At 51.7% G+C, this 23,320-nt stretch overlaps 8 protein-coding genes across 8 annotated transcripts; 2 read left to right on the top strand and 6 right to left on the bottom strand.

The window, feature by feature from the left end:
* Positions 1-17: 17 nt before the first annotated feature.
* Positions 18-1,283, top strand: AFUA_2G05240 (lactonase family protein; the record flags this gene model as incomplete). Its single annotated transcript, XM_744561.2, has 2 exons — positions 18-406; positions 455-1,283. 2 exons carry the CDS (start codon positions 18-20, stop codon positions 1,281-1,283), a joined length of 1,218 nt encoding a protein of 405 aa, XP_749654.2.
* Positions 1,284-1,859: 576 nt separating this feature from the next.
* On the bottom strand, positions 1,860-4,764 carry rfeD (uncharacterized protein; the record flags this gene model as incomplete). Its single annotated transcript, XM_077804092.1, has 5 exons — positions 3,613-4,764; positions 3,271-3,439; positions 3,060-3,202; positions 2,604-3,011; positions 1,860-2,543 (listed from the first exon to the last, which is right to left on the bottom strand). The coding sequence occupies exons 1-5, from the start codon at positions 3,733-3,735 to the stop codon at positions 1,860-1,862; spliced, it is 1,527 nt and encodes a 508-aa protein (XP_077660256.1). The 5' UTR covers positions 3,736-4,764.
* Positions 4,765-8,227: 3,463 nt separating this feature from the next.
* AFUA_2G05260 (FAD-dependent oxidoreductase) lies at positions 8,228-9,644 on the top strand (the record flags this gene model as incomplete). Its single annotated transcript, XM_744563.1, has 3 exons — positions 8,228-8,908; positions 8,957-9,163; positions 9,210-9,644. 3 exons carry the CDS (start codon positions 8,228-8,230, stop codon positions 9,642-9,644), a joined length of 1,323 nt encoding a protein of 440 aa, XP_749656.1.
* Positions 9,645-10,851: 1,207 nt separating this feature from the next.
* AFUA_2G05270 (uncharacterized protein) lies at positions 10,852-11,904 on the bottom strand (the record flags this gene model as incomplete). The annotated part of the gene is made up of 1 exon (XM_744564.1): positions 10,852-11,904. One exon carries the CDS (start codon positions 11,902-11,904, stop codon positions 10,852-10,854), a length of 1,053 nt encoding a protein of 350 aa, XP_749657.1.
* A 152-nt stretch (positions 11,905-12,056) lies between these two features.
* Positions 12,057-12,700, bottom strand: AFUA_2G05280 (F-box domain protein; the record flags this gene model as incomplete). Its single annotated transcript, XM_744565.2, has 3 exons — positions 12,057-12,201; positions 12,314-12,517; positions 12,570-12,700. 3 exons carry the CDS (start codon positions 12,698-12,700, stop codon positions 12,057-12,059), a joined length of 480 nt encoding a protein of 159 aa, XP_749658.2.
* Positions 12,701-13,779: 1,079 nt separating this feature from the next.
* On the bottom strand, positions 13,780-15,962 carry AFUA_2G05290 (aromatic alcohol reductase). Its single transcript, XM_744566.2, has one exon. It carries the CDS (start codon positions 15,789-15,791, stop codon positions 14,856-14,858), a length of 936 nt encoding a protein of 311 aa, XP_749659.1. The 5' UTR covers positions 15,792-15,962; the 3' UTR covers positions 13,780-14,855.
* Positions 15,963-16,043: 81 nt separating this feature from the next.
* On the bottom strand, positions 16,044-17,349 carry AFUA_2G05300 (uncharacterized protein; the record flags this gene model as incomplete). The annotated part of the gene is made up of 2 exons (XM_744567.2): positions 16,044-16,146; positions 16,225-17,349. The coding sequence occupies one exon, from the start codon at positions 17,347-17,349 to the stop codon at positions 16,357-16,359; it is 993 nt and encodes a 330-aa protein (XP_749660.1). The 3' UTR covers positions 16,044-16,146; positions 16,225-16,356.
* Positions 17,350-18,075: 726 nt separating this feature from the next.
* On the bottom strand, positions 18,076-22,590 carry AFUA_2G05310 (putative C6 transcription factor). Its single transcript, XM_744568.2, has 2 exons — positions 21,551-22,590; positions 18,076-21,482 (listed from the first exon to the last, which is right to left on the bottom strand). The coding sequence occupies exon 2, from the start codon at positions 21,295-21,297 to the stop codon at positions 18,391-18,393; it is 2,907 nt and encodes a 968-aa protein (XP_749661.1). The 5' UTR covers positions 21,298-21,482; positions 21,551-22,590; the 3' UTR covers positions 18,076-18,390.
* Positions 22,591-23,320: the final 730 nt, after the last annotated feature.

Consider the following 23,320-nt stretch of genomic DNA (forward strand, 5'->3'; position numbering starts at 1 on the left):
CAACTCCACCAGACAAAATGCTAGGAGACAAAATGCTAGGCTATCTCCCCCTGTTCGCGTCGCTGGCTTCCGCCGCAACCCTGTATGCCACCCACTACAGTGGCGCTGTTTACACCCTCTCCCTCACCCATCGCAATGGCAAGTACAATCTGTCTCTCGCGTCGGACATGACCACCTGCGGCGGCATGCCGAGTTGGTTGACCCTGGACCGCGACACGACCACGAGCACTCTCTACTGCTCCGACGAGACAGGCGACGCGACGACAAATGGCACTCTGACCTCTTACGCCGTCGGCAAAGATGGATCGCTCACGCAGCTCGCAAAGGTGGTTGACGTTGGTGGTGGCGTCCACAGCGTCGTGTACGAAGGAGAAGGCGGCGCAAAGTACATCGCCATTGCACATTAGTAAGAAGATTCCCACAAGAACGCGTGACAAATCTGACAGCAGAGAAGCTCCGGTTCGGCGGTATCGACCTTTGCCCTCCCCCTCGAATCTGGGGACGAGCCACTACAGATCCTGCGCTACCAGACACCACCAGGCCCCCTTCCCCAGCAGGACTCCTCCCATCCCCACCAGATCATCCTCGATCCTACAGGCTCGTTCATCCTCGTCCCTGACCTAGGCACTGATCAGGTTCGCGTTTACGCAATTGACAAGCAATCGGGTCAACTAAACACCTGCCCCAGCCTCAACTACACCCCCGGCAGTGGACCGCGGCATGGCCTTTTCTGGTCTTCCCACCACTCGCATCGCGATGGTCTGCGCATCCAGAAAACTGCCGCCCTAACCGCCCCACACACAATTCTGTATACAGTCAGTGAATTGAGCCGCCACTTCCACGCTTTCGCCGTCTCGTACCTCCCCTCTGGCTGTCTCGGCTTCCGAGAGACTCAGGATTTCGTGCCATACCCGGGCGGGGAAATCACCGAGGGCGCATCGCTGGCCGAGCTGCAGCAAGCCGGATCAAACTTGTATGCCTCGATCCGCAGCGACCATGCCTTCTCCGGCAATGACTCATTGGCCACCCTCAACCGCTCTCAGAACGGCACCGTGACCTTTCAGGAACTTACCTCTTCCTATGGCCTGGTTCCCCGTACCTTTGTCATCAACAGGGCCGGCACCCTGGTCGCTATCGGGGACCAGTCCTCTTCCAATGTTGCCATTGTCTCCCGGGATAGCGCGAGTGGAAAGCTGGGTGACCTGGTCGCTAACCTCCAGGTCGGAGAGCCCGGGAAGCCCGGGACTTCAACAGGCCTGAGCAGCGTCATCTGGGCAGAGTAATTCGAAATTTGCAGTACCTCAATATCTTGCTGGATGCACAATGTGAAGCGAAAGCATAGACGCACGCCAGTGGAAATCTTCATGCATTGCTGCCAAAAAGACTAATAAGATGCAAATGAACCAAACCCATCCAAACCAGTATAACCAGTGTATCTTAATCCAAAAACAGAGTAAATCCAAAATGCCCCCGCCATATGTCCGCCCAACATAACCATAAAATGAATGACAAAAGCCCAGCTTTTTGATTCATCCTCGATTTCAACTTCATAAATATCGAGTCTCATCAACAATATGTTGCCAGTACATACCACAGAGTAGCGGTTTGATTGATGAGAGTATATCGTTAGCAGGTCATACCTTGCCAAATGTCATGGATAGCCAAGGCATTGAAACCATGAACCCATGTACAGTTGATAACGCCCTGTCTCTGCACATTTCAGTCATGTCGCGCGTAATTTCAATGATCATGATCCCAAAACATTAATCGTTATCCATTAGACAGAGTAGAAATTGCGGCCAAATGAGTGTAATCGTCCTGACTGATGCTGACAGTCAAACGGGAGAGAGCCTTTTCCTTCACCTGATTTCGATTTGAAATGCTTTCCATTTGCCACCGACAGTCCGACACCGTGGACATCCACGCGGACTCGGGTAGCTGGTAGGACCGTACCCGGCGCTGTTGCTGGTCACTGCGCTGCCGGGACTGGAGGTCACGTTCTTGAACGAGACGGGAGGACTGCTAACGAACATTCCCACACACTCCCGGCATACACCGCAGATGCACTCGGTGCACGCATAACATTCGTTCAGGGGCCACGGCCGCTTGCAGCTCGCGCAGTATATCTGGATTTCCTTGTTTCGGAATGACGCGGGGGTTGGGTTCGAGAACCGGTGGTGCTGGCGCTGCGACGCAGAAGGTGGGAATAGATTCAGAACTGGACTGGAGTCTGAATTCGCAGAGGCTCCCATGTTTCTTCCGTAATTGGGATTTTTGCCGGATGTTGTGGACGCCGAATCGATAGAGGATTCAATAGAAGGGAAAGGCTCGAGATCACCGTCCCGGCTGCGAGTCTCAAAAGGCGGCGGTGTGAGGGATTTGTGTAAAGGGGAAGCCGCGTAAGAGTGAGGCGGGAACGGGCGGTGCGATGCAGGTGGAGGCAGACTTCCGGACTGAAAAGCAGGTGGTAACGACGAACGATTTTGAGCGGGAGCCGACGTTATGTTAGAAATCAGAGGGGGAATGGTCGGTGAGCGACCGATCTAATTCAGTCAGACATGAACCAACGTCTGTGAAGAACAGCCAAAAAGCGCATAACTCACATCCGAGTTTTGTTCATCATCTGCTTCAGTGGCCGAGGTGGCCGCCTCAATCAGGTCCTCCCACCGCTTGCCTTGCGCCCAAGCCGCCGTTTGAGGCTCAGCCGAAAGTGCCTTGCGATCCCCTAGGCTAGGACGTCTTCCATAATCTTTCGACCTTGTCCGGTCATGCTTTAGCTTGCGAGAGATAGAAGACCTGCGCGGACGCGGTAGCTTGTCTCTTCGCTGGATAGGAGGTAGTGTCGATGAGCGACCGGGAGGAGAGTGGTTGAGAATAGAAGGAAGCAGTTCTCGCGGACGCGGCGACGAAAATGGAGGTAGCGGTTCTTGCTTGAAGTGGTCACGCAGGGGTGGCAGTTCGATTGATGATCGCATGCGGTCTCGACCAATGTCGTTATCTGAGTGAACCTCCTGTGACTTGTCAGCTAAAGTAATTCTGTCTCGATGTGCTATCCATACCATATCAGTATCCCAGTCCGACGCTAAACGGTGATGGTGCAATTGAGCCAATGCAACAGCGGCTGTTGCAGCTGCAGGATGAGCTTCATCGATGCCACGGGGGGTTGCAGGCGAGCTGGCATCCGCAACGTAAATATCTCGGTCTGCTGTGGCCCAGAGTCAGAGCTGGCGCTCTTTGAATCTAGCTGGTCAAACAACTGAATGAACCCACCATTATGTCTTCGAGATGAAGCTTGGTTCGGAGGGGATATATGGGCACGCTGATCCGGAGGCGTGGTGACCATCAAGAGAAAGCTCTCTTCGGTAGCCGGGAGCTTCGGAATGTAGTGGTTGGGATGGGCTCGTCGAATATGCTCCTGCATGGAGCGATACCGTTTCTCCTAAACACATAATGTCAGAAACTAATCCTACAGACGTTGTTTTTGACTTAATATCCTGTCTCGAATCGTTGTTGAAGCATCTGGATAGCCACTGAAAGTGGGGCTCCATACTGATAGCTAGACGACGGGCGGGGGAAGGAGCACAGTAATCGAAGAGACCACCAAGAACTCACACCCAGGCATCTTTTGCGGCAATTGGAGCCATCATTATTCTTCAATGGACAGACAACCTCATTATTGGCGTCAGTGACAGAGAAGGAGCCGGTCAGGGACGCTCGGGGTGGCATTGTCTGCATGAAACCGTGATGGCGGCGGGGTTGGAGGGAGATGCAAGCCAGCCAACAAACAAGCAAGCCGTTCAATGTCAATCACTCAATCAAGCAACGCAAAAAATATTCAAGCTAAAAGAGCCGAACGTCGCAATACATGCTCCGATAAAGGCTGAGAATTTCTATCGACTGGTTCTAGGTGAAAACACCCATGCGACAGATTGAGCGGCTGTCAAAAGTATCAAGAGTGGAAAGGAAATTGAGGCAAAAGGTTGAAAGTGTGGTAAAATGGACACCTGAGCAGGTGATATGGAAGAACAATGAGCCACGACTAGCTAGCTTGTAAGTACTCAAATAAGATAGCTAGGAAGTAAGAATAGTAATAGAAGCTCTGTCGTGGTCGGTATATAGATAGTAGTTAAGAGCAGCGGTACGGAGCAGATGGTGGTAAAATGTGGTTAGTCCAAGAAGATAATCGTGATCGAAATGGAAGGTAAGGGGAGTCAGCGCGAGTAGGAAAAGTTAGGTATGGATAAAGCTGCAACGTATCGTAAATGAAATACACAGCCAGACAGGTCTGGTACAGATGGAGAACGCCAATAGCGGGCAGAATATCGGCGGGTTGTTCCAGAGGTCAAGAGGAGACGAAAGAAAGCCGGTAGAGCTGTGGAGGGGAAAAGGGTGGAATGGAGCGAAGAAAAAAACTGGATATATCCCTAGGTTTTTTAGGTAGTTATTTTTGTGGAAGTGTAATGATGATGATTGGGGGCCGAAGGTGCCCGGAAGAGGCACCGTGTGGGCTTCAAAGCTCAAAGTTGACAGCAATATACCAACAATGATAATAATGTCCCACTTTATCGCTCGTGCAGATAATGATAATAGTGACGATGTTGATGATAATCGATAACGATAACAGACGTGTAGTCTTCAGGTAGTTACTGGGGGATTTCAAGAAGCTTTCTTTGAGATGAATCCGGTGGCACCGTGATCAGTAATGGTCCAAGGATGGCAAATCGTTCCGTGGGACATCGAGATCATTACACAGGCCATTCCCTACCTTCCTTACCTTAATATCTGATGTGGTTATTACTATGAGGGTAGACGTTTTACACATGGTAGTATTAAAAGAGGTAGCTACAAGCTACCACTGTTGCACTTGCAGCAGTTCCTACCTTATGCCGGAGCTGGCCAGCTCGCCCCTACTGTAATTTTGTGAGAGGAGGGGAAAATAATCACTAGTGTAAAAAGTTCAAGTGTCACACAAATGATAGCCAATGGCCTTTGACTGATCAGGCAAGCCATTGCCTGAGTTCGAGGGTCAAGGAAGGCCACTCCGTGATGCCGAATTGAAATGGTGCCTATCGATAAAGGAAACGTGGGACAGCGCGATACCCGCATTGCAGACATGGATGTTCTCATTACACAACAGCATTTTTCGGCTGATCCGAAAGCATTAAGGAGAATCAGAATTTTCAAAGACCAACATCAGTTTGAGAGGAATCCACAAGTATGAAGATATGTGCCGATCTCTCTCGTCAGACAGAATGTACCCCTTACAGCAGGTGGCATTACTGTCAGCGGAGCGTCCAGTGACCATCCAGATAGATAAGGCATCACCGTACTGTATGGTAAACAAAAGAGGGGTTTTGGTAAGGTAGACTGGGTATTCGGCTCCAACACAGGGTTTGTTACAAAAAGTTTAAAGGTTTCTTTTTTCCAACCCATCTTTCCTAACTCTCTAACTCTCAAAGTACTTTTATCAAGATGAACTCCTGATTAAATATGTGTAATGCTGAACTTGACTCATTCGTCAGTCTGTCTGAGCTGTTGAAGGCTGAGGTCAAAGAGCTGGTATTACCAATACTTGTATTGCCGCAAACCATTCAGACTTCAAACTCGAATGACCAGCACTTCGGGAAATCCGGTGGAACCCCGCCCCTCTTGAGATTTGGGACAGCTGCACAGCACAAATTTCAGCTGGGCCTTGACCTTCTTAGAAGAGCTGATTTCTATGGTGAGACTGACTTCCTCTTCTCTTATGCCTTAAGAGTATGGGAGACGCCTATTTATCCGGAGGCCAGGTACAAGAACACAAAGAATGGAACGTTATATAAGTAGGCCTCGTGCGACCTCTCTAAAATCTTGGTTACTTTTCTCGCACCCCCTCCTTTGGGGACTCCATAAGTGCATAGCTCTCCCCAGCTCCGGGTTGGAGCTTTCATTGCAGAGCTCCAGCTCCAGTCCAGCTGCCCCTAATCCTATCTTAGTAAGTCTCTGTTTAAACAGCTAAACCTCACCAGGCTAGTCAATGGCAAAATTCCATCTTAGTGCTACGCCACTCCAGTCTTTATTCCGTTCCAAGGTGGGGCACCGGTCTTCTCGACGCAGGCGAATTGAGATACGGAAAATTAGATACAGAAAAATTTGTCAAAACAGTGGCAACTGGAAGCAGAAATTGAAGCATGTATGATTCCATAATTAAGGAATAAAGACTACGAAAATCACGCACTTAACAGAAGGGGCCTCTCACTCCGTATGGCTGAGTTTAAGCGAACCTCGGAAGCAACTCGCTCCTCCAGTCTGGTGGCTGGGGTGGACTGGGGAGGGGCGTCGATGCCCAATTCGTCCTTGAGCGAAATTCCAGTTGCCGTATGTTCCCGTTCTCTGGTCCTACGTACTCCGTAGACTATGGTTTACGAATTACAACGACCGAGTACGGAGTACTTCACTTAAGGAACCAGGCTTGTTTAGGGTTCTAATATTATCTAGAAGAACGTGTGCAGTTTCTAGTTCCAATCAAGTGCATATGTACCCCTCAGCAAGGATATTTCATTTTGTTCTTAGTCTAACCAACTTCCCTCAGGGTTGAGGGCCGGAGGTACCTTACCTACTCCATAGGGTAGTCCCGCAGTAAAGTTGTGGTAGAGCGATATCTACCTAAAATAGGAAGTGAAAGTAAAGCGACCAGATGTTAAGAAATTCTTAAAGGAAGGTGAAGGGAACAGAATGTGATGTACCTAGTTTATAGGTATATGTCTGATACAAACCGTATTGAATGACCAGGTCCATGTCGAAGATGGGCCGGTTATCCGATGACAATAATGCTGCGGAGCAAACCCAGGTCACCGGCGACACAAATAATGCGGCCTGAAGCTCTTTCTAGCTTGCCTACCTAGCTTGCCGGTCTCAGGTCTACTCCCAATTTTCAACAATACGTGAGCAGATGATATCGGTAGCCTCTTGTTGAATATACATCGGTCTGTCACTCTGACATTTAGACCTCTCGAGTTGTTCTTTGATACTTCGCTGAACCAGGTTCAGCCTCCAGGTCCGACAATCCTAGCCATGCATAATAATGATGACTGCGCGACACCTCCCGCCTTCAACCAGTACCTATTTCCTGGGTACCTTGCACTAAAGATAAGACTGGAACTAGCACAATTCCCGCTTTTGACGAGATGCAGCAAGCCAAAGTATTGTGATTGGATCATATTTGCTTTGTGTGAGCGGACAAAATTTACCCAATCGTGCAGGCTTTCCGGTCAGCGAAAGGAGAGCCTTATACCAGGTCACGATGATCGAGCAGTAACTCCTGAGTAGTGGTAGCTGAACTGAAGGAAGTTATGCTAGATAACAGCCTTAAACCTGTTGAACGTGCTTATAGTTCTCCACAATCCACATGTCTGTATCCGCACTGCCCCGCTGCAAGCTTCTTCACATGAGGTCATCACCGACTTGCGAAGATAGTATCTCTCCCAATAATAGCTCTGTGCTATTGAGGATTTCTCCTAATGAGCCTATCCGATGTCTAAGGAGAAGGCGTACAATGTCAGAGGAATCAGTTGGCCTCTAGGCTATGGAAAGGCCGGATACAGTTCAAAGGTCAATGCACAATGGTGCAGTATACGTTAAAGTGCACAAACCAACAAAATTCACTTCGACTCGACTGAAAGATGCGTGATGAGACATCTCGAGTACAAATGTAGTAGTTAACCGTCAGCGTCATTGTCAACCATCAGTCTATCAATCTCAAAATGACAATTCCGAACCCACTTCGGATCTCGCAAATCCCCCGGATCTCCAGATACAACCAAACACAACAGTCTACATGGCCTTAACCGACATTCCTTAAAGGATAATGATGATACTGAAGCTTAAACCTTTTTCCGGTCGGAGTCTGACTTCAAGCGATGCCGAATCAGTTGCACTTCTCTACGCACCTACCATGCTCCCTGTTCAACGAAAGGAGGATGTCTGATGCCCCATGGGGTGGTGGGTCTCCTTATCCGATGGGGCCTGAGGCCCAGCCGATAGGCCTCCTCTATCCGACTCACGAGTCCACGCAGGTCAAAAAAGCCCTTAAAGCCGCGAAGGTTCAGCGCTGAATGATCGGTTTTATGGTTTGAAATGTATGCTATGCCTGTGGTCAATCCCCTTCTCAGAACGACATTTTCGACCAACTCCCGCCATTTCACATAATCAATTCATCAGCAGCTCGCGATCCGGGTAAGAGACAGAAATGACCCCTAAGAAGAACTTCCACGTTTCCGTTATTGGCGGTGGGATCGCCGGCGTGACTCTGGCTATAGCACTCTACCACCGTCAAATCCCGGTGACGATCTACGAACAAGCCCCTGCATTCGGCGAGGTCGGCGCAGGCGTCTCCTTCAGTCCGAATGCAGTGGAGGCCATGAAAGTCTGCCACCAGGGCATCTACGAGGCTTTCGAGAAAGTCTGCACGCGGAACCTATGGCCCTCAAAACAGAAAGTCTGGTTCGACTATCTGGACGGCTACAACAAAGGCACCTCGACGACTGCGAAGAACTCGAGTCGACAGGAAATTGCATTCACCATCTCCAACAGCCTCGGCCAGACCGGTGTCCACCGCGCGCATTTCCTGGACGAGTTGATCAAGCTAGTCCCCCGTGATATCTCGCGGTTTAACAAGCGACTAGAGCATATCACCGAGCGTGAAGATGGCAAGCTCGTCATGAAGTTCGCGGATGGCTCGGAAGAGGTGACGGATGTGGTGATCGGCTGCGATGGGATCAAATCCCAGGTGCGACGCATACTCGTGGGCGATGGTCATCCGTCCGCGAACCCGTCGTACACACACAAGTATGCGTATCGGGGCCTGGTGCCCATGGAAAAGGCTATCGAGGCTGTTGGGGAGGAACTGGCGTCTAACTCGTGCATGCATGTCCGTGTCTCCTTCTCTATGCTTACTGGTTAGCTGACTGACTTTTAGATGGGCCCCGGCGGCCATGTGTTGACGTTCCCGGTCAACCAAGGCAAGACTCTCAACATTGTTGCCTTTCACACCTCGCCCGACAAATGGACCGACTACCCCCGACTGACGAGGCAGGGTACTCGCGAGGAAGCTCTCCGGGATTTTGCAGGCTACGGACCAAACGTCATCAACCTTCTGAAACTAACGGAGGAAAAGCTCAGTGTGGTATGCTGACCGAACTGGAGTTTCATCGCAGTACTAACCCAGCCAGTGGGCTATCTTCGATCTAGGCGACCACCCCGTCCCTACCTTCTACAAAGGCCGCATCTGTATCTCTGGTGACGCTGCGCACGCGACATCCCCGCACCACGGCGCTGGAGCCGGATTCTGCATTGAGGATACCGCCGTGCTGGCTACACTGCTGGAGGACGAGCGGGTGCAGTCTCACAAGGACCTCGAAGCTGCCCTTGCTGCCTACGATACCAGCCGCCGCGAGCGGTCTCAGTGGCTGGTGCAGAGCAGCAGGTTTATTGGGAACAGCTACGAGTGGTTGGCTGAGGGAGTTGGCGATGACTTCAAGAAGATTGAAGAGGCGATCAATCACCGGAATGGTATCATTGCTAACGCAGATATCCCCAAGATGTGTCAGGAGGCAAGGGAGCAATTGGGCAAGAGATTGTCCAGGTCGCGGAGGGGTTTCTTATAGTCTCACTAACGGGGTATCATAGTTGCTTTTGTATATGTACATTGCGGTGTTGATCAGAATATGATTCAGCAAGTCATGAGAATGTACAACGTGCGTAGTTGGATCTCCTTCGGTTCTTGCCGACCCCCCGGTTCCAAATGAGGCCATAGAGTCCCGTCATGTCTTTCTCTTTTGTATATACTACGGAGTATATGCATTTGAATCCCCGTCAGTTAACTTCTGCCTCCACATAAGGCTATGCGCCTCGTCATGCCTCTCCTAAATTGCTGTGTCCTCTGAGTCTAAATCGACAATATCCTGCAGTTGATCTTTTATCCCAGGCAGCAGGATATGGAGAGTCGCGCATTATCTATTTCGACGTATCAGTCTATCAATCCTTGGTAGCCAGTCAAGCCTGACATCACACCAGAAACATACCATCGCTCCAGGCATCCGTCTCCGTCAAGCCTTATTTCTCCCCAGACAGAGTCAAAGACACAGCCGTATCTGTCTCGCACAGCATGATTGACCTAGCCTCATTCCTTACCCAAAATGAAGCAATCCACGCCCAAACATAGGGGAACGGGTTCAGTAGCGCCTCAGCCGGAGTATACACAAGACCAGGGTCATGGGAGAGCATATCGCCAGATCACCGTTTGCATTTGCAGTTGCTCAAAACTTCAGATCTCATAATAAAGTGCTCAAGAGAGAAGAAATCATTTTGACGCTTTGGGGCTTGCTCCTTGTAGCCCGTTCTTATGGTATCTTTTGTTGACAACAGACACCGTGAACAAACAGTACAAAAGATGTATACGACATTTGGGGGAGGTGATTGGTGGGTGGGAAAAGTAGTGACGTCATTTGAACTGTTTTGACAGTTTGTTCGATGTTTGGCTTGTTTGATTTGTTTGACTTGGCCAGGGATGGTTGTTTTCTCCAATAGTAAAGGGAATCGCATTATCACCTCTACCTACTATACTAGAAATGGGAGTCTAGGCAGGAATCACTTTACTACTGTTGAAGGTTACTCCACTACGAACAATAACAAGTGACTGGATTCCTAATTGTGGTATGAACGTCCAAGCTCAAAACACCCTGCATAGTTCCACCAAGGTCATCCAGCAATCAATCTCAAAGGCAAATGACAGTCGAAAAAAAACCAGTCTGCTACATTTGATCCAACCTTATGTCCAAACCGACAAGGCTAATCGCTAGACCAATGAGCACGCTAGAGCATTTCTCTGTAAGGAAGGAGACGACCATCCAGATGACTGAACAGCGCGTACGCAATGGCGCGATGATCCTCGTCCGAGACCGTGGTGTAGAGCTCCGCAAAGGTGCTGAACTTGAGCTTCAGTGTGAATCCTCTGTTCTGCTCGCCCAACCGATGAATAAAATCAAGGACTGGTTGAGCATGCAAGACACCAATGCCGACCAAATGGAGGTAGCGGAGCTTGGGCGCGACGATGTAGTCCCAGATTTCATCGACGACCGGAGTCACGCACAGACCCAGCCAGGTGAGGTCGGGGAAGTTGGAGGTAAGAGTTCCAATGTCGGGCAATGTGAGCTGGGACGACACTCTTCTCAGATTTAGTTTGCGAAGCTTCTTTAAATGGAACAGGCACCACATGAATACACTCTTGTTGCTTGTCATCTCGGTGTTAAGTGTGAGCTCCTGCAAGTTTCGCTGACGCGAGACACCGCGGTAGAAGGCGTCGATGATCCTGGGATCATCCTCGTAATTCTGCTGGACGATAAGGACTTCCAAGGAAGGGATGGGATGTTGGAGGGCATTCGCTAGCATCAACAGTTCGTCATGGTAAAGCCAAGTCTCGATCCGACGCAAGTTTTGGCAAGCACCTAGCCACTGTCCGAACGGCTGAGCTATCTCAGCGCGTTTCTCATAACCGAGGAAAAAGTGGACAGCTTCGAGGGACTGCAGGGGATTCGATTTCAGGAGTTCGACCACCAGCTCCGACCGGAACTTGGGCAATTTCAACACACGCATGGATTGGGAATGAGCAACCAGGCCCTGGACCATGGAAGGCTTGAAGTGTGAATCACGAGAGATCTCGAACCGTTCCAAGGTATTGCGCCGCAGAGCCATGAGGAAATCTCCGGCCGATGTCTCTTCCTCTTCAGTCTCACTGTCAGAGTCATCGTCAACGAACCTGGCACTACTTATGGTGAATTCCATCCATTCCCACACGATCAGGTTCTTGAACCGGGGGCAATAGCGTGCGATGCTACGTGCATTGTCCACATGCAGATGCTTTCCCATATTGTACCACAGAGTCTGGAGACGGATCAGACGAGGGGCCCACCCGTCGAGAACGGACGAAGAAACTCCAAGATAACGATCTCTTTCCTCCTCATTGTCCCAGGTGTCTGGACAACTGTCACAGACCAACCTGGTGATTCCAGAGTTTACACCTAAAATGGCTTGGGTCGATCAGCACCTACGGTCACGTTGTTTGTCATCGAAGACTTACCCCAACCGACGGCAGCACAGATGTTGCAATAATTCTCAAGACGAATGATTTTGAGCTCGAACGCGAAGCGACCATACCGCAACTTGCTACTCCAATATTAGCAGTGATCGCTTGAGCAAGACCGAGCATATGCCACATACTCGGCAAAGTCTTTATCGAGATGAATCAAAAGAGCGAGATCGCACAAGTCGAGCGTACAAAGCAATGCGGCGTAGGGAAGATAAGTCTCGAAGGTGAAAGCAGACACGATCAGAGTCCACCAAAAATTGGCCCACGTAAGTGGTCTTATGGACTATGTCTCTATCAGCATACGACTCAGCTATTCCGCTGCTATGTGTTCTTACAATCTTGGAGTGCTCGTATGCAGACGCTCTGTGGACACCCGGGAAGAGGCCCTCAGCGCTATTCCTGTTAGCAACGACGGTCTATCTCCTGTCTATATGCAAACACCTACCGGTACAAAGCACGGAGAGCGGCTCTGGACCACTGGCGATTGACGAGCGCACACTGGAAGAGGGTATAGAAGTCTTCGGGCCCGACATGAGACATAATTATGTCAACGATCTCAGACGGAAAGTAGACCATCTTGGCAATCTCTTATCCCTTTTCTTGTCTCAGGGGGAAGAGATATCCAAGCGTCTGATCTCCAAGTGGCTAGAAGACGAAAGGCAGAACCATCCAAGAAGAAAGGTGGTGGTGTTGTATTTCAGCTGTGTTTGTGTCTGGCTTCCTCCTTTGCAGAGAAAGGAATTTTGAATAAAGAGGATACATTTCTCTTGATTGTGTGCCCTTTCACTGCGTCGATTAGTCGTCGTAGGGCCAGGGCTGCGCGATTAGTCGGCGACGGATGGTGCATTCTGCAGTGCATGCCGGAAGATTCTGTGCAGCGTATTCTTCAATGCTTGGGTTTGAAGGAATACAGTCATTCACAGGTGCTTATACATGTTTGAGTGGACAAAGGATGAGATATCATTGTATGTCTTCCTGTTTGCCTGATTTGGCTGCGTACGCCATGACGACGGCACTCTCAATTGAACTAACAGTTCAGATTGGAGGGTACCAGCAAGAATGCAGGGTACATACTACGCCTAGCAGCTTACGGTTGATAATGAAACGTCCCATCCGGGCTATCACTATTGTCGTATAAGCTGAAGGAACTAGAAGCTGCACTAATCAAATCCATATCTCAGGGACAATCCGCATCCGACAGCTGAATATGAGCAGAACGTTTCATCTCTGTGCAACTTATCTTGGGATCCACGCCTGGATACATGTACTCCCCTTTTCATAGGACTCATCTGCGTAGACGATGCTACGGGACCATCTCGGCTTTCAGCTACCCCAGTATGACCGCAGAAGGACGTGTCGATAATACCATGACCACTTTTGGTTTGATAAGCGTCCTGTGATCTGGGAGATAAGTCTGACACGTCTTGCATAATTAAGCACTGTTTGCGGGTGACATACTGGTCCAGGGAGGTCAAGTTCCAGGAAGCACGTTCAGCGTAGCAAGCTCTGTTGTTAACGTGGAGCCAAAAACCTTCAGCATTGTCGTGCAGTGATCCTGCCTTCTCAATCTCCTGACAACGACTCTTCCTTAGCAGCAGTCTGCGACTCTTCTTCGCAGATGCATATCCGGCGTCGTTGTGGCGTCATCATAGAATGAACCGTATGTAGCTTTCTTATCTGTAAGATATGTAAAGCGCCAGATCATGAGCGTGGATGATTTTCCGTCCGAACTCCAGTATCTCCTTACATTGAGACACATGCATCTCACTTATACCTGCAACCTTGGCACATTCATGAGCCTGCATGGCAAGCTGTCCGAGTTTTAGAAACTTTCTTTCTTCCTGGTCTAATCTCCGTTCTAAATCAATCTTGCGTACGATCGTCGCGATGAGTGTAGCACAGTCAAGAGATTCCCTTCCCTATACTCAAGGACCCAACAGGCGACGGGCAACCAGATATACGAGTGCCAATGTTATAACCCAGGAGATTGATACTAGGAGTGAGTGCTGTTCGTTCGATGGAGTTGCAGTGTCCGTTGTGCGTTACGGGGTAGGACGGCCGTGTGGGAGTCTCGTCGTAGTCTCAAGAGAAGCGAGCTCTATAGCTGTTCAACTGGAACCAAAAAAGAACAGAGGGCATATAGAGAAAGACTCAGCGAGAGCATCATCAATATCAGAACAATCACACACCTACCTCGTTGCCAGGTTCAAATCTTAAGCTATCTATCTCCCTTGCGCTCGATGGGATCCAAAAATCGGGGATGACCAGATCTTCTCGCTATCTGAGTGCTTCTTGCTCCTATTGCGCTGGCGCTTTGCTCTCAAGTGTATTTTGCGTGCAGAGGTGAGATAGAATAGAGAAACCAAGTAAAGCGTTGCAGATAGACGTGTAATACAAAGACCGGACAAGAGTCCGAGGGGAGTGAGAAGGAAGCAGAGACAACACACGTGAGAAGAGAATGCATGAGAAACGGGGCGAAAAGAACTTGGGCTTAAGCAAGACCGAGGATGTTTGCTTTGCGCTTGGATAACTCCAGAGCACCCGCTCCTCCTTGAGTGTTAGGGAGTCAGCCGAGTTGCAAGTGCTATACCCTGGAGGACTTCCAAATCAACCTCTTATCGAGGGATGGGTGATTTTGGACCGCAATCCCACTAAGGCTTGTACTTAGTCTAGAATGACATGTGTGGCCAATATTCTTGCAAAGGAACACTACGACTCTTTCGTCTGACTATTATGCCCAGTACTTGCGCAGGAATTCCTCCACCTTTACCGGCTGAACTTGGCACACCTCGTTCAAGACCCCCGGCACCACCGAGCTGTCTCTCGCGCACGCCATGGCTATCTGGCAGTCCATCCGCCTGAGCACATCTGCTTCAGGGATCTCCTTCAATCGATCTTCCAGCTGCTGCATCGTCACCCGGCGCACCTCAACCTTCTTGCCGGTGTACCTCTCACAGAGCCTAACCAACTCATCGAAGCTGACGGTATCACCCGCCATCCCCAGCTCCCTTCCTCCCCACTCCTCCATGTCGAGCGCAGCAGCCACAAACCTCCCCACGTCCCGGATATCCGTCAACGTGAGCGTCGGCGACGATCCATCCTCTCTCACAGGAACAACCACATACGCCGGCTCAGCATCCAAGTGCACAAGGAACGCCCCCTCGGCGAACCCAGCCCGCGCCTCCTTTTCTTTCTCGCCCCCAACCCCGATCCCCAGGTAATTCATGAACATGCCGCACGGGAACCGCGCGGCGTCGATCTGCTTCCCCTCCACCTTGCGCATGACCGCCTCCCAGACGACATTCTTCGGCTGCAACAGGTCAACCTGCGCCTGGGCGTGCTCGCGGAGGGCAAACTCCGAGGGCGCGAATCGCCGACAGCCGGCCTCTATGGCTGCGTTGAGGAGGTTCAGCTGGTAGGTGATTGATTCCGGGCCGGGGATGAGCACGACGCTGAGAACGGTGTCGATGTCCTGGAGTGCGGCGACGAGCGATTCATGGGATGTATAGTCCACGTAGCGGGTTTCGATACCTTCGGGTGATTGCTTGGGGTTGTTGGTCTGTCGGGAGAGGATGACGGGGGTCCAGTTGGTCGAGGTGGAGAGGGCGGCGAGGATGGATGCGCCTAGTGTTGGGCTGGAGCCTCCTGCGATGGCTACTTTGGGCATTTTTCCTCTGTGTATGAACGATAATATACAGATGTCGGCCGGTGGTTGAGGGGATAGTGGTGGGAGGCTGAGTTGCTGGGTGAGATCATCTACGTGATATAGTTCGTTATACGCTGGAGGATGACTCAGGCCAAGAGGGAATACGAGGTTGATGTCATTGAATGATCGAACTGCCAATGAAATTCTGTACAGAATAGAACACTAACAAGAACCATTATTATCCAGATGTTCTGATGAATTCTGTGGATACTTGGAGTTTGGGAGCCAAGCCAAGCGTGACAGTTAACTGTAACCCTAACTCAACGACCGGTCACGATATCCCCGAACAAAGACGCAACGCTTCTGTCGCAACCCACTTGCCATGAACGTAAGCTTTCAAACAATACACAATTCACTGAACGCCTGTGTCCCGGAAGTGAAAGTAGAACCGTACCTAGAGCCTAGCAGCAATCTTCTCCAACCAACTCAGCTCGACTTCATCTCATCGAGCCAGCCGGCTCATCCAACTCCTCAATCCGTCTTTTGACAGCGCACATATGACGCCGAAGGTCGGAATAAATGGTATTTAGAGCATCGGGATCATTCCAAGATGCGGTGGTGCATGGCCAGGGCACGAGTTTGCCGTCGCAGCCTTTCGCAGAGCGAGTTCTTTTGGTTTGGGGTTCAGGCTCCGGTTTAGGCTCGGTTGAAGACGATGCAGAGGCGGATCGCTTTCCCAGGATACTAGTGGAAAAGTTGTCCGCCAGACGGCGAGAAGATCCCATTTCCACCTTTGATTTAGTGAGCGGAGGCTGTCGCTGTCGCTGTCGCTGTCGTCCTGTGGTAAGTGCAGGCGCAGGCGGAAGCGCAGGCGCAGGCTTGGAAGAAGTAGCCTTGCTGGCAGTTGGTGTGCGCGACATAGACCGGAGAGGAACAGGCCCAGGCAGCCCCTTAAGACGACGGCCGATCCCCTCGCTAAACAGCAGCCCCCCTGCATGGAGGACAATCCTAAAAAGACAACGTTTTTAGCCGCTTGCAGACAATGTGAACGCAGGTAGGAACCTACAGATCCAACGTAAACATCCATTTCATCCCCCCCGCTGCCACAAAATCCTTCCGCAGCGAGCAATGCGCCTCGCGCCCATGCCAGATACAGTTCGCGCAGGCCCCGAGGCGAAGCGCATGGCGGCGGAATGCCGGTGCGCAAACGCACGATTGGAACGGTTTGTTCTTGGTCTTGATGCACAGGTCGCATGCGGCTTGGGGCTTGATGCCTCGTTGTTGGAGGAGTAACGCGGAGGAGTGTGCGGTCGTTTCGAGAGGTCGGATGACTGGTGTTTGTTCTTGCCCTTGCTCTTGCTCTTGCACTTCCCAGTTGGAAGTCCAGTCGGCTTCGCGGATCACGTCCAGGAGTTTGACGACGCTGAGGTCGGTCATGGTTAGTTTGCCTGTTCGAGTGGCTGAATGGACCCGGGTGGTCAGTAATGCGCTGCGGTAGCGGAGAACACACTGAGGGAAGCTTACTCTTCTTAGCCTCTGTGATTGCTCCTTTGCGGAGCTCCATGTAATCCACGTCCATCTTTGTGCTGTGTAACGATGAGCTTGAGCGGAAATGCAAATTCGGGAGCACTGTGGTCCTAGAAGCACTGTATGTGGTTATGTGAACGAGATGAAAAACCAGAGATGAAGGGGATGGTGACTTTATACTGAACCGAACCGGATGAGGCCATTCACTGCAATTGATGGCAACCTCTCAATCAGAGACATTACGGGTAACTTCCGTTATGTTTGGCAAGTCCAATGAATTGTCTTGAAGAACAAGATATAGGATATGCGCTGTCCTTGTTAATTGTCTGGTCCGTGACGGCACGGTCTCTAATTTCGACGTTTTATCCAGAACGCACCTTGATATTGCTCCCTCTATATATCCCTGCGGACTACAATCAGGAGACCTAACCCAAGTTGAGGGTCAATACAGCCTGGAGACTCACAGCTAAGACAATGCTCAGACAATACCGCATGTCTATCTCAAGGAAATCCACAGAGCGGCCACCAAGATTCCATCTTCGACGAATCTCCTCAATTGACTCTCATTCTCCTGCTTCCAGTAACGGTCAGGTCTCCCAATCCCAGATGGCCGGATCTTGTCCATAACAAGCTCCAACCATGATCGACACCGCATCATGGTGTAATTGGGCACTAGAATGCGTAACAGCTGCTGATGGTTGATATTACTTCCGAGGTGATATGGACAAACTACGAGCGTTTCATATACATCAGCTGTAATGCATATACAAGTATGAGTCTCTACTCTGTCAAAAAGTAGGTCATGGACATGTTGAAAGATTAAACTGCTACCAATACTAGACCAACGCCGCGCTCACGGAATCCAGACAAAATTCTCAAGTCACTCGCTTGCGCCAGTTCCGAAATACCACAATTGCCATACCAGACCATGGCTATTACCCGAAAACCCAAGCATACCCGTTAGATCACCAGGGTGATCCGCCATCGCAAGAGAAAGACATAATCATACAGTACATGAGACGTGCAATATAGTACAACCAAGGAGCATAAGAGAGAGAAAAAGAAATGAAACAGTAAGGAGGTGCAGCAGGCACTACCGTGAGAACTCACTCCACACAGTGCTCAACCATCCAGTAGGGATGCCAACTTCGGATGGCATCATGCTAGACAGCTGGTCATAGTCGCATCCCTCGAGGAATGCGACCACATCATCGCCGCCGAGGCTGGTCGACCACATGGCATTCGAGACGCCACCTTCGAATCCGTCCACCGTCACAGGGGGCGAGGCCGCAGCATGGTTGACGGATCCCGGCGGGGGCAGCAGTGGCAGGCCATGGGAGGTCGCCTGGTTGATCGGGGGCAGCGACTGCGAGTATGGCCCTTGTTGGCGGGTGAGCCACGAGTTCAATGGCTGGAGACGGTTCGGCGGCGGCACTTGGCCATACTGCGACGGGGGTGCCCCTGCAGAAGGAGCAAGGGATGGGAGGCTTGGTGACGAGGTGCCGTAGAGAGGGCCATCGGGATGGTGCTGCAACGACGGGAGCGAATACGGCGACTGCGACTGCAAGGCCCGTGGGGGCAACGGCAGGCTGGGCCGCCGCTCGGCATCCGGTCCAGGCAGAGGAAGACCCGGGCTGTTAATGGGGACCCACGACTCGCGCCGGGCGCCGGCACCATCCAGGGTAGACTCGGCCGTCTCGCCAGGGTCACTGCGGACCGCGTTGCTGCCCGCATCACTGACGTTGGTCGCCCGGTCGGCCCCGTCATCGTCGGCATTGGTCTCGGGCAGCCGGTCCTCGATGCTGCCAAAGTCGAGGAACAGCTTTTCGAGCAGCTTGAACTCCTCAAGACCGCCGCCGGCACCACCCTCCCGTACCGGGCGGATCCCGTTGGTATGCGGATCCGGAGCGTCCAGGCGGGAGTGGCGTCGGAAGTCACGCTTCACCTTGGAAAAGTAGCTGTGCAGTCGGTTCAGCGTGCGGAACCATCCATTGGCCATTTTCAAACGAGACCGCATATCGCGCAAGATGTCGAGAGCCTTGCCAGTCTGCACCGGGCCGTGCGTTCCATCCGTTGCACCGGGCTTGGAGCTCAACGATCCCTCCAGGTCCATGTGCGGAAAGTGGGACGCCGAGACGCCCATAAAGGCCGCATTGTAGATGGCAAACCCGACCAGCGGGTTTTCAACAAGAACACCGCGCTCCTGACAGGTTACCACCAGGTCCAACATCTGTCGGGCGGCCCGGAACAGCTCACGCGCACTGTCTTTCCAGAACCCGTCGGGCGCCCCTGACCTCTCACCAGGGAGCAGTGGCTCGTCCAGGGGGCCGATCGGCTCGTTGCACCGAACGGGAAGAAAGGGGATGTAGGCGCGGTGAAGAATAATGACGGAGAGAAAGTACACTACATGCATGACGGTGTAGGATGCCAGCTTGTTCTTGTACATGATATGGGTGTCGGTGTTTCGAGGGGAGTACTGCAGATTGCGCGAGAGTCCGTCCTGGAACTCACCCAGCATCGTCCGCAGTTTCGAAAATCTCGAGTCGACGTGCCAGGGAGGAAGTTGTTCGGTTCTGTCAATGTTTAGTTTTCGGGGGTTACTCACGGGAGGATGGTGGATGCATGCATACCTTCGTCCACCCGCACACGACCACTTGGCGATACTGCCCCAGATCCGAATGATGCGAATCACCCGGCTCAACACCGACTCCTCCGCCCCAATCTCCCATCGGTCGATCTCATCCTCGCTCGAGTCCTTTCGCCGGGAGATCGGAGACCACGGCTTGTTGTCCGGAGGGACATTGTTGGGCAGTTTGTCATCGCTGAAGCCCCCGATACTCTGGCGAATGCTGGGGATTTGCATCCCTTGTGAGCCGAAGCTCGGCGGGCGACGGGCGGATGGCTCGTTCAGCCGCGCCGTTCGCACGCGCTCTCCGAAAGCGAAAGCGTTGTCGCTGGGCAATTGGATACCAAGTTCCTTGACGCGGATCATCCGGGGACGATATTTGCCGCTGCTGAGGCAGCGGTCGAGGATAAAGCAGGCCCAAAAAGTTCGTCGCTTCGTCTCCTGGGCGATCACATCGTCGGACGTCTGCTCTTTGGGTTCCGGACCGCGGCGCACGCCAAAGAGCTCTGTCTCGGTTTTGAAGGCAGGCGAGCGGGGATCATCGCGAGAGGAGACCTCATTCTCCAGTTCAAACGGCAGTCCCATGGCCTGCGACAGCCGGATCGCCATGCCGACATAGAGCCAGGCGCTCTTGCCCCGGCACATGCCCCATTCGTGGAGGGCGAGCATCAGCAGCGCCTGCACGCGAGTGAGGTCGGGAATCGCCATACTGGCGCCATCGACGCCGGCCAGCCGGCTGCGCAGCGCTGCCGCATAGAATTCGGATGCGACGAGAGGATTCGAAGGGTTGCCGGGGGAGGAGGGCGAATGGTAGGCAACCAGATGAGGATGGAATCGAGCGGTGAGCGCCAGAACTCCGAGAGGGATGAGAGGGTTGGGTTCGGTTTTGGGAGCGGGCGGACTTTGGCCGGTGTCTCGGTTGTTTTCGGAGTTGGGGACGGTACTGGAGGATGTGGCCCCGGAGAGCTGTCGAATCTGACCGAGGAAGGAGGCGGGATGTAGAAAGGGCAGGATGAAGGCGTAATGCGACTGGAAAAGATCAAAGACAGCCTCCCAGACCTTGACCGTCAGCACGGACGAGTCGAGTACCTCCAGCGAGGCTTTGGCTGCATCTTTGGCCGCAGACGAGGACACGCCGACGGCTTTGCGGGAGCGCTGTCGCTTGGGGCTATCCCAATCGCCGTTGCGATCCTCCCCATCGACCATGGCGGCAATGTCTCGTTTGGCGGCACCCCCACCCACGCCAATGGCCGGGGTGGGATATACACATTCTCTGCCGGAGGACTCGCATGCCCGACAGGTGGTGTCAATACCGGCATTGACGCACTTGATCTTGCTCCGTCGGCACCGAGCGCAAGCTATACTCGATCGCATGTTGGTGACGTGATCGAAAAGACGAATCTCAGTTAGGAACGGGGAAAGGCGTGGCAGACACCGTCTGCTATCAGCCGGGGTCTTCCGCGTTTGTGGCTTCGCCTTAAGTCCCCGGTCTCTCAGCGGATGTCGAATTGGCCCAGAGCGGCGGCTCGAAGGAAGATGAAAATACGCCGATTAACCGACTAGGGACGCATGGATTTAGCTATGATTCTGGATTTCCAAATGGCTCAACTGGCGACTTGTGACTAACCTTGGGCCGTAAGTTCCGCTGCACAGCACTGGAAATAGAACGTTTCTGGCAAGCGATCAAACGCGATAATAGGACGAAACCGGTTGATAGATCAACCAGGCGTAGTAAAGTGAAGTACGACCAGGACAGGGATCAGGTGGGATTATGGTCGACAAGTCAAGGTGGGAGGAGGTGTAATGTCGAGTGCGACAGGCAAGGAAGCGAAGCTGGAAGCAAGGAAGGCGAGTATGGACCATTCAACATGGGCGACGGACGGAATAAGCGGAGTGTGGGGGAGCAGGAATGCCAGACAAGAAAGTCGGGGCACCGGACCGGCAACGCGACGAGGAAAGGGAAACAAAGGAAAGAAATCGGGTAGAGACGGGACTGGAGGGTTCGTCAGGATACGCGAGGACGGAGTATAGGAAGTTAAGAAGAAAGGTAATTATAGAGTCCGTCAGAAGAGACTACGGGGAAGAGGAGAGGAGAGGAAGAGAGAAAAGAGGAAAGGAAGAGACAAGACGGAAAAGATTCAGATGATGAAGGTGTGTATGTGTGCGTGCGTGTGTGTGTGTCTGTCGTTTCGTTGACCTACGACACCCACAAGAAAGAAGGGGAAAAAAAGAAAGAAAAGAAAAGAACAGAAAAAAAAAAAAAAAGAAAGAAAAGAAGAAGAGCAACGAGTCCCCGGATAGTTCCCACAGACAGCATCAACTTAACAGCGACAAGTTACATACAGCATCCGCATTTCAGCAAATTGCGGAGGCCCGACGCTGGTCTGGTCTTAGTCTGGTGGTTTAAGCGGGCGGTGTTAATCCGGAGACTGCAGCGCCCCAGCTTGATACTTTCCCGAGTGCCGAGATCCTGCAATAGCCTCAAGTACGCAGAGTAGTACGCACTGTACTTTGGTCGAGTAGAGAGGAGAGAGGAGAGAGTAGCTTCTAGATGAAAAGTCTAAATAATAGTTATATACCCACCTTGAATTCATTGGCAAATCTGCAATGAAGAATTAATAAGATGCTGTAGATGTAGATGTACGGTCAATACGGGCTAGTCCAGGCTGTCCAGCCATCGGGATGGCGAACAGGCCAGTCGCCTCTTTTCGCGGGGGGCATTAGTTCGCTTCCCCGACCGACAGCAGCCTTGAGATCAACAGCACAACTATACTTCCATATTTTATTCTCCCAATCTCAATCGATTTCAGAAAATAAAAAACCCCATACTGCCTCTTTTCCTACGCACGTCTTTCTCTCCATTTTTTTTTTTTCACCCTGTATCCCATGTCAAATGAAACATATCGGCACACCCAGGACGGACCGAAGAAGCCGGCTACCAGCAGTGTGGTGGAACAGCATGGGTAATATTACCTAACAATCCATCCACCACCCGGTCATCTTCCGCATGGTTACACGGTAAAATGGTTAATTCTTCTCCAGTGTCATGTCCATGTCCATGTGGCTGTTGGCTATGATAGATCTAATCAGTCATCAAGCTCGCTAGCGGACCATTTATCCTATTTCATCTATCATGGTTCTTTTTCTGGTAATCCGTAGTCTGACTGGTACTGTCGAATACGAGTATACCCAATCCCGTGCCGATCGGTCTGGTGTCTGCGATGGCTGCCACTACTGTCTGCAGTGTAAGAATTGTGGGTGTGGGATGGATGGCATGGAGCCTACGGAGAATTCAACACGGAGTTACTTCCGAGGGACCAGTCGATACGGTAACACTGTCGTCCAACCTCGATTTCTTTTCTGTCCAGTGCATCACAAGGAAGGCGAACCACGAAAT

Source organism: Aspergillus fumigatus, chromosome 2 (genome assembly GCF_000002655.1).
Source record: "Aspergillus fumigatus Af293 chromosome 2, whole genome shotgun sequence".
Classification (NCBI taxonomy): domain Eukaryota; kingdom Fungi; phylum Ascomycota; class Eurotiomycetes; order Eurotiales; family Aspergillaceae; genus Aspergillus; species Aspergillus fumigatus.

Excerpts from the sequence above, each read along its gene's own strand:
- AFUA_2G05290 (XM_744566.2), bottom strand. The coding sequence starts at position 15,791 with ATGCCCAAAGTAGCCATCGCAGGAGGCTCCAGCCCAACACTAGGCGCA.
- AFUA_2G05310 (XM_744568.2), bottom strand. The coding sequence starts at position 21,297 with ATGCGATCGAGTATAGCTTGCGCTCGGTGCCGACGGAGCAAGATCAAG.